Below are 13,204 nucleotides of genomic sequence, written 5' to 3' on the forward strand. Positions count from 1 at the left end.
ACGCCTCACAGCACTGAGGACCGGCTCGATGCAGGCCAGTGGGGCTGATTATGTTCTGCTCCAGCTCCTTCTCTACTCGTGGTCTGAGCAGAGATGCCTGGAAGCTGCTTGGGTGTTGAGGGGTGGAGAGGGATCGGGCGCCATTCTGCCAGGCAGAGTGACAGGGGCAGGCTCAGGAGGTGAGGGTGAGTCCAGCAATGGACAGAGGATCTCTGCCGCCCCCCCGGAACCCCCAGTGGGGGATCTGGAACTCTCTGGAGAAGAGCTCTGGCCTCCAGGTGTGGGGCCTGTGGGGTTTAGAAGGCCTCGGAAACCACAGGTGTGACTGGGAGAGCCCTGGAGTGTGGCATCTGCATGCGGGCAGGCGCCTCCGCGTGGGCGCAGCTGGGCGTGGACACACCCCACCTGCCCCGACAGGTACTGGAGCTCCCTGCGGAACCTGGTGGTGTCTCTGCTCAACTCCATGAAGTCCATCATCAGCCTCCTCTTCCTGCTGTTCCTGTTCATCGTGGTCTTCGCTCTGCTGGGCATGCAGCTGTTCGGGGGACAGTAAGTGGGCCCTGGAGGGGGTCGTATGAGGCTGAGGGCCCCACTGGGGAGGCAGAGCTCAGACCAGATGTACTGCTCAGGCCCCCTCCACCTGCCTGCCGCCTGGAGGTCCCCCAGGGGGACAATGGCGCCGAGCACACAGCCCACCCACAGCCTGGGACAGTGTTGCAAGCTGAGGTGCCAGATCCCCTGGCTTCTGGTGGGACGGCCTCCTCCCAAGACTTCTTGTTTTCCTCAGGTTCAACTTTAAGGATGAGACCCCGACAACGAACTTTGACACTTTCCCTGCGGCCATTCTCACTGTCTTCCAGGTAAGGCTCCTGTCTCTTGGCACACTCCTGGCCTGCTCAGCTCTCCAGGTATGGGGAAGGCAGCCTTCCCTGTCAGCATCTGCACAGCCACACAGCCACCATTTCAGACAGAACTTTCCAGAAAACAGGAGAGAACAAGTGGGAGATGAGCATGGGGAGGTCTCCAGTCCGTGGGACTCTCACCAAGTCTAGAGCCTGGGTCTGGAGGGAAACCGGGTCCCAAGAAGCATGAGTTCCCTGGGGGTTCAACGGTCCTGTGGCCACTGGGCTTCAAGCCGCCACCTTCTCTCCCAGCCCCTAGGACCTGGAGTCACAGCTGTCTTACCCTTTGAGAATAAAACAACAAAGTGCTATCCATGCTTCTCCCTCCTGTTTGTCAGGCCCAGGGGTCCTTCAGTTCTCTTTTGTGTCTGGAGATCACGCCTGCCATGGCTCCTGGGGAAGCTGAGTCCTCTGTGATGCAAACCTTGTCACTCAGGCGATCTCTGCCCTCTCGGAGGGGTTCCCATTTGAAGACTCTCTTGGTTGAGCGACTGGCCCCCTTGCAGGGCTGTAGCACCGGCACCCCGATGCCCCCATGACTGGCCTCACCGATAGGGTAGTGCCGAGTGTTTCTCTTATGAAGCCTCCTTGGCTGCCTGTTGAGCAGGTTGGGTGGTTGTTGTTTCGCCCAGGATGACTCTTAGGGAAGTCCAACAGGCTCAGCTTAGCCCCTGGCCTCTGGGGCTGCCCTTGGTCTCCAAGCTGGGGCCTCTAGCGGAGGGCAGCCATGACCTTTCCTGTGCAGTGTGATCTGTTCAGTGATGGGAAGGAGCTCCTTCCTGCTGTGGGGCACTAGGGCTGCCCTGTGCGACCTTGAAAGTCAGGCAAGGGGAATCGGCGGGAATGTGTTCCAGACGCCGCAGTAGGAAGGTGAGTGGAGTCAGGGCAGCAAAGGCATAGGGTTTGTGGCAGAAGGATTGGGGCTGGCAGAGGTCAAGTTGGATGGGCCTTCAGAGCCAGGCCCACAGGCTTCGCCAAAGCAGGGAGGTGACATGATCGACAGAGCTCTGCTTTGTTCTGTCTGTTGCAGGAAAGGAGTGGAATGTGGTTGGTTAATGGTGGTGGTGTGGGACAGAGGGGAAGAGGAAGTCAAAGTTAGAGGGAAAAGATGGGTTCTTCTGGTCAGATGATGCTCCGGTTTGGACCTCAGACCCCCCTCTGCTCTGGAACATGGCAGTAAGAGAATAAATACATCTAGAAATTAAAAGGATCCAGCCAAGCAGAAAACAAACTGTGGGCCGGAAATGGAACAGTAAGGAGAGATGCAGAGGCCAGGGCACCTGGGATGTGGTCCGGGCAAGGCAGGCGGGCTGGGCATCAGAAGCATCCATGTGTGGCCTGCCTGATTTGTTGCTGGGGAAGGTGTGTGGCCCTTTGAGGAGCAGAGGAGCAGAGCTGGGAGAGGGTGACTATGGCTGGAGGAGACCGAGAAGTTCGCAGGGGCAGATGGCTGGCCAGGCCAGGCTTGCACAGTCCATGGATGGTGCTGGGCCGGGGCCTGAGATCCCAGGATGGGAGCTCACTCTTGCTTCTGAACGGGGCTGGAAGGGGTAAGGAGAGTGTGTGACCAAGAAGAAAACAACATCAGGTCTGCTCATGGTGAGCAGGCAGACTGAACCATGGTGAAGCTGATCCCACCGAAGAGGGCAGGCAACATGTGCAGTCGGAAGGTGAGCTCACTCCAGAAGAAATGGGAATAAGAGAACAATGCAGGTGACTTTGCATCACATGTGCTTGAGATCTACCCAGTGTTTGAGGAAGAACTTGTAACACATAACACAGAATTATGGAAGAAAATACCTGAGAACCAAGAATAGGTTAATATGAAAAAGAACTAAGTAGAAATCCCAGGAATGAAAAATAGTGCTCTTTAAATAGAAAAGTAAAGGGCCAAATATACCGTGGACACGACCTAAGAAAGGATGGGTGAGCTGGAAGATGTGGGGGAACTTGGGGGTGAAGCCCAGCACTGTCCCGGGCGAGTCTTAGAGGGCGTGCACTCGGAGGGCCAAGCAAGAGTAATGTCAAACCTGGATGTGTTGTGATAAAGAGAGAGATTCCCCACAGAAGAATGACAGTCTGACGGCAAGGGTTGGGGAAGGAACTTTGAAATCCTGGGGGAGAGCCCCCATGACCCCAGAATGCCGATCCAGAGAGCTGAGGTTCAAGCTCAAGGGGGAACTGGACACGTTCAAATGCAGATACGGAGAGCTACCAACCCCTGATTGCTGAAGGCACCACAGACGTTTATACATTTAGCAAAGCCAATGATTTAGAAAAAATAAATAAATAAATAACATTACACTAACCCAAGAAGAAATTAAAGACCTGAACTATTTCAGAAATTGAATGATTAAAAATCTGCCTACCCAAGCCACCATGTTCTGGTAATTTTATGAGTGAATTCTACTAAAATTTAAGAAAGACGTTATTCCAGTTTTATGCAGATGACTCCAGAGAAGACAAAAAGGAAGGTACCCAGCTGGCTTTAAGAGACTAGAATAACCTTGATAAAACACCATAACTGAACTAATGTGAGTCCACTGCTTGGTGGCTCACAGGAAGAGACTACAGCGGGAGGTGGGTTGTTGCACAAAGGAAGCTTTTATTTGCAGTAAATAAAGAGATCACCGGGAATAACTTCCGAAGCCATGACTCCCCATGTGGGGATGAGTGGGTTCCTTTGATTTAGGGCTCAGATGAATATTCAGAAAGGGGAGCTTTGTCAGTGCATATAGAGGTGGGCATAAGGTCACGCATGCACACTCAGGAAACATGTCTATACATGCATCGTTCATATGTCATGCTAATGGGGTTTGTGCTCCCCCTGTGGAAGGAGACTTTCATATTAGAATGAGGCAGAGGGAACTGCCCCACACTGCACGGCCTACCTACACAGGTGGGAGTCAGTGACTGAGCTCTTCCTGAAAAGATAAGGTTAACATTCATGTGAATAAGAAGGGGGGTCAGTGGGGGTCTTAGGTCATGATTACAAATGCAGAGGCAGAAGGGAAGTAATATCTAATCAAATTGGATATGCTTGTAAATTAACAAATCATCTTTATGATCAACTTGACTTTATCCTAGAAATGCAAGATGACTTAACATTGGAAAGCCTATTAATGTAATTCATCATCTTAGCCAATTAAGGAAGGAAAAAACCGTGTGATCAGAAAAAACATGTGACTCCAGCAAGACCATGGCACAGAGTGAGAGGACAGGAGAAACAAGATCGGGAGATTTGTTCACTGTGGAAGCTGGGTGATGAGAACATGGGGATTCAGTACACTCTATGTATGTCTGAAAATGTGCATAATACATTTTTTCTAAAAATATAAGATCACATGATAAAACCCAACACTCCTTTCAAGTAAAAACTATTAGCAGATTATGCTGGTGTCTGTGGTCTGCAGTAGGACAAGAAAATATGAAACACAATTTCTCAGGATTGATAAGGAAGAAAGAATATTCACAGCTAAAATATTTGTATACACAGAAAACTCAAGTGTTGTGATTGCAGATGGTATGGGACAATTTGGTTATCCATAGAGCAAAACATGAAATTGGGTTCCTACTTTGTTCCATATTTGAAATCAGTTTGGATAGATTAAGACCTAAATGTGAAGAGCAAATCTGAAATTTTAGGGGGATGTACCGGAGTGTAATGGTACTAACTCAAGGTGGGGAAGTCCTTCTTAAGATATAAGAAGCACAGATCATAAAGGAAAATATTGGCAAATTTGACTGTTAAAATAGAAATTACTGTGCATCAAAAGACACCACGAAAAGGTTGAAAAAAAGTCATGAACTTGGAGAAGACATTTCCACAGTATTAGAATAACCACTCAAGTGTCCAAGACATATCAAGAACTTCCACAAATCAAAGAGAAAGACAAATAATATCATAGGGAAAGGCAGAGTGTAAACAAGCATCTCATAGGAGAGGAAGTTGGGCTGACAAATAAACCGGTAAGAACAATTACCAATGTTGCTAGAGACGCAAATTAAACCCAGCATGAGACAACCTCTCCACCTGTCAATTTAGCAGAAGTTAAGAAATCTAATATCAAGTTATAGAGGAGATGTGGAGAAATGAAGATTCTTTTATGCTGTTGGTGGGTTGGTAGAACCACTGTGGGTAGTAACGTCGCGAAACCTAATACCTGGAACTTGCATAGGAGTGGTTCCTGTTGTGGGTCTGTGCTCAGGAAAGTCTTCTGCCCAACTGCACAAGGAGATGCATCACAGCAGCGTCACTTATAATAGCAAAAAACTGGGAGTCACCAAAAATGTCCATCGTCACAAGAATGGGTAAGAAAAGTGTGTTGCATTATCTGTACAGCAGGAACATGGATGACCTAGAATTAAATGTGTTAACGTGGATGAATCTCACAAATATAATATTAAGCAAAAAAGAAAAAAAGAGTAAGATTCAGAATAATGCACAACATATGATACTATTTAAATAAGGATGAAAACATGCAAAACAGTGTTGTTTATGGCATCCATGCAGTTAAAGTATAAAAGCTTACATGGGAATGAGAAACACCAGATTCAGGGTGCTGTGCTGTGGGAGGTGGGCTGGAGGAGCTCTAGGGGCGCCACCTCCCTTTGAATGCTTTAGTTCTCAAGCCAGGTAGTGGGTACATGGAGCTTTGTTAAAAATTATTCATCTTTCCTTTCTGAATGTTTGAAATAGTGCATAATTAAAAAAGCAAAGGATACAAAAAGATAAACTAAGTAGAAATCATCGAAAAGAAAGCTGGTATAATAATAACATCAGCCAAAATTCAAGTTAAGGGAAAAAAGCTTTAGTAAAAATAAAGAAGTGCATTGCAGAACAACAAAAAGAAGGCAGCAATCATGAACCTGCATGACCTAACAACATGACCTAAAAATATACTGAGCAGCAACTGATAGAAACACGTGGAAGTCCACACCTTACAAGAGGTTTGTAATACATTTCTATCAACCCATAGGATGAGGCTGAGGTCTATGGAACTCTGCACCCAGCCGACAGCAAACAAAACAGTCATCGTTTGGGACACATAGGACATTCACAGAAACTGACCACTTGTTAAGTCACCCAGGAAATTCCTACGAATCTTGGAGAATTGTCATCCTACAGAGCACATTCTTGATGTAATATAAATAAACAAACCATGTGTAAAAAGTTATTTAAAACCTTCCCCAGATTTGAAAGCTGAAGGACTGAGCTAAAGAAGACATCACAACGGACCTTACAAAATACTTAAAAGTGAACAATGACACCAAAACTTATGGAATGATGGGAAACAATACTTAGAGGAAAATTTATAATCTCAAATGCAGTCATGAAAATAAAAGAAAGACTGGAAATAAACTAGTGATGTACTCATCTTAAAAACCTAGAGAAGAGAACAGGTAAACCAAAGAAAAATTGAAAGCAGGAAAAAACGGTTAATAAGCAGACATTAGTGACACAAAACTAAAACAGCAAGACAACAAAATCATATAAAGCTTGCTCTCAGGAAGACTCAGACAGTAGACAGCATCGTGGCAAGACTGGCCGAGAGAAAAGGCGCAGAAGAAAAGTATAGCCTGGAAGGGAGGCCTACCTGCATGAAGGGAGAGATCGTTTTAAATCCCCAAGAATATTATGGCCAGAGATTTGAAAACTAAGATGAAAACGCACTGTTATAGGAAAACCTCAAACACATAAATTAGCTCAAGAGAAATTAAAAACCTGGATAGCTTTCTAACCATTAAAGACAAGGGATCTGTAGAGCTCTTTTCCTGCCCTGGGCCTGGCAGGTATAAGGGGAGTCCTACCAAGTGCATAAAATTCACTTGTGCTGCTGAACACAAGATCAACATACAGAAATGTAGCTTTCCTATGACCTAACCATTCAATTAGAAAATTCAATTAAAATGAAATATTTCATTCCAGAGGCAGCAAAAGCTATGAGGCACCCAGAGATCTACAAACAGCATGCAAGACTTTTATGGGTGAAATCAGGACTTGTTGTCAAAGGACCCACAGATCTGGGTACACAGGGGGTATATTTATAATGGGGAGTGGCAAAGACATCTGCTCTCCTAATTTAGTCTCTTGGAATTCAGCATATTCATAATGTGGAAGAGTCAACGTCCAAGAACTGTCAAGACGATTCAGGAAGGAGGGGTCTGCCTCACCACGTGTCAGGAGTTTTTACGAAGCAGGAGGATTGTGAGGTATGAAGAGGAGACCAGAGAAGCCAGAAATGTGGCCAGACTAGGTAGGAAGCTGGCCGTAGGAGGAGGATGGGCACAGAGTATTTTAAAAAGTAGGTCTGTGAGACTCGGCTGTCCACTGGGAGAAAGGTTGATCTTCATCCCCGAGTGTACACAGAACAGTAACCACAAACTCCAGTTGGATTCCAAACCTAACTGTGAAAAACCAGACTTTAAAATGGTTTGAAGAAAATACAGAAGAATATTTTTATTGCCTTTGAATGGAGAGGAATTTCTTAGATGCAGGGCACTTTGTCATAAAACAGAGGCCAGCTGCGAGCATTTCCAGTAGTTCTGCAGACAGAGGGCAAGAATGAGCAAGAACACACGGAACACACGGGAAGTCTCAGTCAGTGGGAGGGAGGTGAGGCGTCCGGGATGTGAGACGGTCGAAGAGGCCCCAGAGGACGACACCTGACCAGCTGGCCCTCTCACTCCTCAGCCCAGAGCAGGGCCCACCACAGGTGTAGCCTAGGGCGAGTGCTTCGGAACCCCCTTGTAAAGTCAGAGGTGCGCACTGCCTGCTGCCTGGCCGTCCCAGCTGTGGGCAGACCTTCCACGAGTGCAGTGAGACTCGGTAGCAAAATCCTGGAAAGAAGGAAGCTGCCAGTCAAGAGGCGTGTGGGTTGTTGGCCTGAAGGTTTAGTGTTCGTGGGGGACAGGAGTAGGTGGATTTGTGTGCCTCGTGTGGATAAACTTCAAAGATACGATACTGAGTGAGGACAGCAAGCTGAAGAACGGTGTGTGTCGTTTGATACCTTCCTGTGAGTGTTTAAAACACGCGTGGTGTATTTTGTTTATAGATACATGTGTGTCGTGTGAGTGGAACTCTACTGACATGGTTCCTCACCAGGTTTGTGATTGGGGTCGTCTGTTGGGAGTGATCACGGGCAGTGGGACCTGATGCAAACGGGACAAATGTGAGCCGTGTCCATTTTGATTGGTGGACACGTGAATGTCTGTTATGTTCTCCTCTTGTACTTTTCCAAAAATACAGTAGCAAAGAGAGACATGTTTCCTAATGGGGCAAGGACTGCATTTAGCCGCCCTCTTTGCTGGACCCACGGTCGCCTAACTGTGACATCATGGCCCAGGCGGCTCTGGGAGCGGGGAGCTCTGCCTCCCCAGCCCGGCCTCATCTCCCCAGCTCATTGCTACAGTTCTCCTCCTTGCCTTTGCTCACCTTTTCCTTCGGCCTGGTGCTCCCTTCCATTTTTGGCCGAAAAGCTAGAGCATATTCATCTTTCGAGGCCGGACCCAGCTCAGCAGCCATGTCTTTCTGGAAGTTTTTCTGGAGGACTGTGGGCCACCTTGACCTCCAGAAGCACCATCATCTGGAAACCTGTGTGTCTGTGCACATGTGCCCGTGGGTTCTTGGGATGCAGCCATGTCTTGACCCTGAGCGTGCACATGCATGTGCATGTGGGTGAAGGTGGCCATGCAGGCATGCCTGTGGTGCTGTCCCTCCACAGATCCTAACAGGAGAGGATTGGAATGCAGTGATGTATCACGGGATCGAGTCGCAAGGTGGAGTCAGCAAAGGCATGTTCTCCTCCTTTTACTTCATTGTCCTGACGCTGTTTGGAAATTGTATCCTTCTTTGGGGCTGGGATGCAGTGTGGTTAGTGCTTGGTCTGGGCCTGCCTCTCCCTCTTCCCCCAGGAGGACTTGGGGGGGGGGGTTGTTGGCCACAAATATGAGAGGTACCTTCTCATCAAGTGTGAACGATATAGCTCTTCCCTCAGGGGAGCTGGTTTAAGTCTAGATGGTGAATATTCTCCAGGCAGCCTGAGCTTGGGGGTTCCGGAGGCTGTGGGAGCTGAGGTTGATGGAAGCATGAGCTGCATGTACGGTACCCAGAGGGAGATGGTATGGCCAGTGGCAGGCTCAGGAGGGTTGCTATGGGAAGACGTGGGCTTTGAACACTGATGGCAGTGGGTTTGGTTTTGTTTTGTTTGCCCACTTTAATTCAGTAATTAAATTTTGGCCCTGGGCTTTTAAAAAACTGTTCCCTGCTGAAAATATCATACCTGTGGAGAAATATGAAGAAGGTTTCCTGTGGTGGGTGGCTGTTGGGCTCGTGTTTCAGGACCTCAGGATGGGAGGGTGGGCCTGGGGTCCGGGAAAGCCCAGCAGCTTGGTGGCAGCTCTGCCTTAGGCAGGCCACCTGGGAAGAGGAGGCTGCAGGGCTCATGATGGGGGCAGTGTTGAGGGCCAGGAGAGGTGAGGTGTGAATGTGGCCCCACTGCTCAGGGGGGAAATTCAGGATAAGCAGGGGCACTTGGGTTCTCAAACTCTTCTGTACATCAGAGTCTCCCAGGGTGGTTAACGCTCAGGTTCCAGCCCACAAATGTGATGCTAACATGCTCCCCTGGGAGTGCTGGTGCTGTGGCCTGGGGACCCCCACTTTGAGGTCTGCTGCAGTAAATAGCCCGCAGAGCCCGGAGAAAGATCCGTGAGTGGCCTTCTCCCAGACTGACCTACCGGCTCGGCTGTATTTCCCTGCACGCACACCTGGACATGTGACCCTGTTTGCCCCTCCTTGCCCCTGCCTTGCAGGCTCTCACGCCAGTCTGTGACCTGTGACCCTGCAGACCTCATTCTCTTTGCCTGCATTCGCCCCAGAGGGCCTGCACCATCTGTCCACCCTGTGTAGTTCAGGGCCTGGACCCCGGGGCAGGGAGCCCCGTCTCTGTGGGGGCTGAGCAGATGGCCCAGCAAGGAGGAATCAGGGGCTCAGAGGGGCAGTGTTTGTTCACTGTTTAGCAGGCAGGTGGGACCTGGGGGCTGGCTGACTGGAAACCCGGAAGTGGCAGCCAAGGTTGTCGGAGAGGGAAGGGGCCTGCAGTGTTGACCTCAGATGATGGGGGTAAGGGTGGGGAATAACTGCTCTCCAGAGTCCAGGGTGCCACCCCACCCCCCCGCCCCGAGACTGAGCAGCGGCCTGAAGCTCATCACATCTTTCTGACCCTGCACTGTCAGGCCAGGTGTGTCAGTGGTCAGGCCTCGTGCTAGCCAGTGGGAATCGTTCCCTCTGCCTCTGTGCCCCTCTCTGGCTGGGCCCTGAGCTCCAGGTGTGGGAAGGCCTCTGAGGGTGCTCGTGGCTGTGGTTAGTGCAGGGAAGTGGCCCCCAGCCTCAGTGTCTGTCCTCTGGGCTCTGCTGGAGTCCCGAGCAGCCTTGCCTATGAGGCGGCACCCTGGCACGTGGGTCCCCTTGAGTCTCGGGGGCATCTGCCTGCCAGACTGGGTCCTGACCAGCAGCAGTCATCACTGTTGGCCTCATGCAAAGCTAGAGGCTACGCAAGCCTTGCCCTGGCAGGAACAACGGCCAGGTTGGGGTTAGGGGGGTGAATCCCCAGGCCTGTGGCTAAGGAGCTCAGTTCTAGGGCTCTGCCTGGGGTGACTTTGCCCCCAGAGGACATCGGCAATGTCTGAGACAGTTTGGTTGCCTCGAGGAGAAGGTGCAGCCGCAACCAGGTGCTGGGCAGAGGCCAGGCATGCTGCTCAACATCCCACGACACAGGGTTGCCTGGCTCCAAAAGTCAGCAGAGCCAAGGAATGAGGTGACTGGGGAGGGCCTGGGTCTGCGGAGCTGAGGCCTGACACGGGGTGCAGGGAGGGGATGGTTCTGGGAGGTGCTGTTCTGACGTGCACAGGAGGGGAGCTTGTGGGAAGAGGCGGCTCCGGCCCCAGGAGAATTGGAGTGACTCAGGTCAGTGGCCTGATCTGGAGAGATTGGAGGTGGCAGCCCTGGCAGCTGGGCTAGGCTGTGTCTGGGGGTGACAGGGGCCAGAGGAGCCAGGGGACTGGAGGGGCATGTGGCCACCAAGGGAAGGAGGCTGAAGGCTAGTCAGGCTCTGGGGAGACAGAGCCCAATTCTCCATGGGGGAGCTGGGGTATGACTGTGGGAGACTGGGGGTGGGGGCAGAAGGGTTCCCTTCCTTAGCTGGAGCCAACCAGACACTCTGCTGAATGTCTTCCTGGCCATCGCCGTGGACAACCTCGCCAATGCTCAGGAGCTGACCAAGGTACGTGCGTAGGGACACCACCTGCAGCCCAGGAGGAGCAGAGAGGGGTGGGGGGCGGCAGCCTGTGTCACTCGGCGTGAGCCCAGAGAGCCATGAAGAGGGCCAGTCCAGCGTTAGGACTCATGTGACCACTCTCCGGGGGAGCCTCCTCAATGTCCTGGACAGGTAGAAGTTAGGCTGCCACTTGGGTGTGCGAATGGGGCAGAGGAAGCGTGGGAGATGCCATGCCAGGAAGGGCAGTTCCTGGAGAAGCCAAGAGCTGGAAAGAATGGCCAGAAAGGCAGGAGGAGGTCTGAGGAACAGGAGGTGCAGCCCAGAGAGAGCCCTAAGCAGTGGGGGGCAGGCTGTGCTGGCCTAGGGGTGAAGGACCCTGAAGTGTATCAGGAGGTGTGGCTGAATGAAGCGGCAGGTGTCCCCTCAGCCAGAGGCATGCCGGAGGTGAAGACCCTAAAGGGAGGTGTGGGATTCCCTGTGCCCATCCCTGGGCGGCAAGGGGGCCCCTGCGGTCTGTCTTGAGTGTGCATTGTTGCGCTCGGGCAGTCCCTGGGCAGTTCTGTCCTCAGATGCTGGGCCTGGCTGGGCCCTGGAGGAATGGCTGCCGCCTCCTTGTCGGCTTGCCTGTGTTTCAGCAGGATGGCTTCTTCTCCCAGCCGTGCCCAGTGGGCGGCCTCTAATATTCATCTCTCATCCTGGAGCCTGGTGGGGGACGTGATTATACACGTCCTCCCCTGTGGTTCCCTTCCCGATGACACAGCCCCCTGCCTGGTCACCTTCAGCCTCACAGCCACGGACGGTGCGGCTGGCTCTCCCGCTGCGTCGGCCTCAGGCTTGCGCTTTGACAAGCCCCGGCTCCTAGTGTGGAGGGTCCTACCGCTTGGTCAGGCCCCTGCCGCAGACGCCCTGCGTGCTTGCTCTCTCGGCTGAGCATGTGGCCTGTGTGGGCACCTCTCGCCTGTGTGCTGGAGCTCACACCTGTGCACATCCCTGTGTGTGTCTGGTGCAGTCCAGCCCGACTCTCAACGCCATCTCTGTTCTGGGGCTGAGCTTGACTTGGGCCTTGCCTGAGGAGGGCAGGTGCGGGATGTGTCTGCAGTCCGCAGAGGCGCGGCTGTGTGCAGGGGCCCCCGCCGCCCCCACCCTACTCTCTGTAGAGGCAGGCCTATTCGTGTGTCTTCCTTTGCTTCTGCGGACACTTCCTCTTCTCCCGGCCCAGGCCTGGGCTGTGGAGGTGCCTGTGGGTATAGGGGCTTCCCTGGCTCTGGCTGCTGCCTTCGGAGGGCCTGGAAGTCCCACTGGTCTGCTCTTTTCTCTGTCGGCCAGGGCCGAGACGGGCTCTGCCATCCCGAGGTGGCCAGAGAGTGCTTGTCCCTGGCTCCTGGCTGGGCTGCTGGGGCAGGGGGGACCCTGTGTCCACCGAGCACCTCTCGGTGTCAGGATTTCCGGGACCACATGAACTGGGGGTACTCAGGAGCATTGGTGGTCTGGGCACCAGCTGTCTTGCGGCAGAGGTGAGCTTGAGCTCGAGGTTCTTGCTGTCTCTTCAAGTTGGGCCGTGGGTGAGGACACACCAGGGAAGGGATGTCCTTGGGGCCCTGTCTCCATGCACAGTCAGCCTGTGCAATGGCCCCTTTGCACCAACGGCCCTAATCTAGGAACTCCCTTGATTTGGAAGTTGGGGCAGGTAGAGGCCTAGCTGTGTCGAGCTGTGGGGCATTTCCTGGGCTGGCTGTCCTTCCTTTACGTTCCCACAGTGTATTACAGCATCATGTCTTTTCAAAGTGGAAATAAACTCAGTGGAGTTTGTAGAAGCTCATCCTCTGCCCTGGAGGGCTGTCAACCAGGATGGCATCCATAGCTTGAAGAAGGACCTTGATAGGGTTGTTCTGTGGTAGATTGAGCTTTGCCTGCTCTCTGGGGCCTGAAGCTTGAAGACCTCTTCACTGTGGTGGGAAATCTGCAGTCACCTAACAGGGGTCTTAGTTCTTGCCATTTGGGGGCCTCTAGGAGAAGATTTAAGGACAT

The 13,204-nt window shown here is 51.9% G+C and overlaps 1 protein-coding gene across 7 annotated transcripts in view; it reads left to right on the forward strand.

Moving 5' to 3' along the window:
* Window positions 1-13,204, forward strand: part of CACNA1B (calcium voltage-gated channel subunit alpha1 B) — a 188,762-nt gene that overhangs the window by 75,073 nt on the left and 100,485 nt on the right. For all 7 annotated transcript variants that reach the window (XM_078062105.1, XM_078062104.1, XM_078062109.1 and 4 more), the window contains exons 14-17: window positions 418-549; window positions 788-860; window positions 8,627-8,744; window positions 11,115-11,182. In XM_078062105.1, the coding sequence (XP_077918231.1) occupies window positions 418-549; window positions 788-860; window positions 8,627-8,744; window positions 11,115-11,182 (391 nt within the window). The remainder of the gene's footprint in view (window positions 1-417; window positions 550-787; window positions 861-8,626; window positions 8,745-11,114; window positions 11,183-13,204) is intronic.

Source organism: Halichoerus grypus, chromosome 14 (genome assembly GCF_964656455.1).
Source record: "Halichoerus grypus chromosome 14, mHalGry1.hap1.1, whole genome shotgun sequence".
In the NCBI taxonomy this organism is placed as follows: Eukaryota; Metazoa; Chordata; class Mammalia; order Carnivora; family Phocidae; genus Halichoerus; species Halichoerus grypus.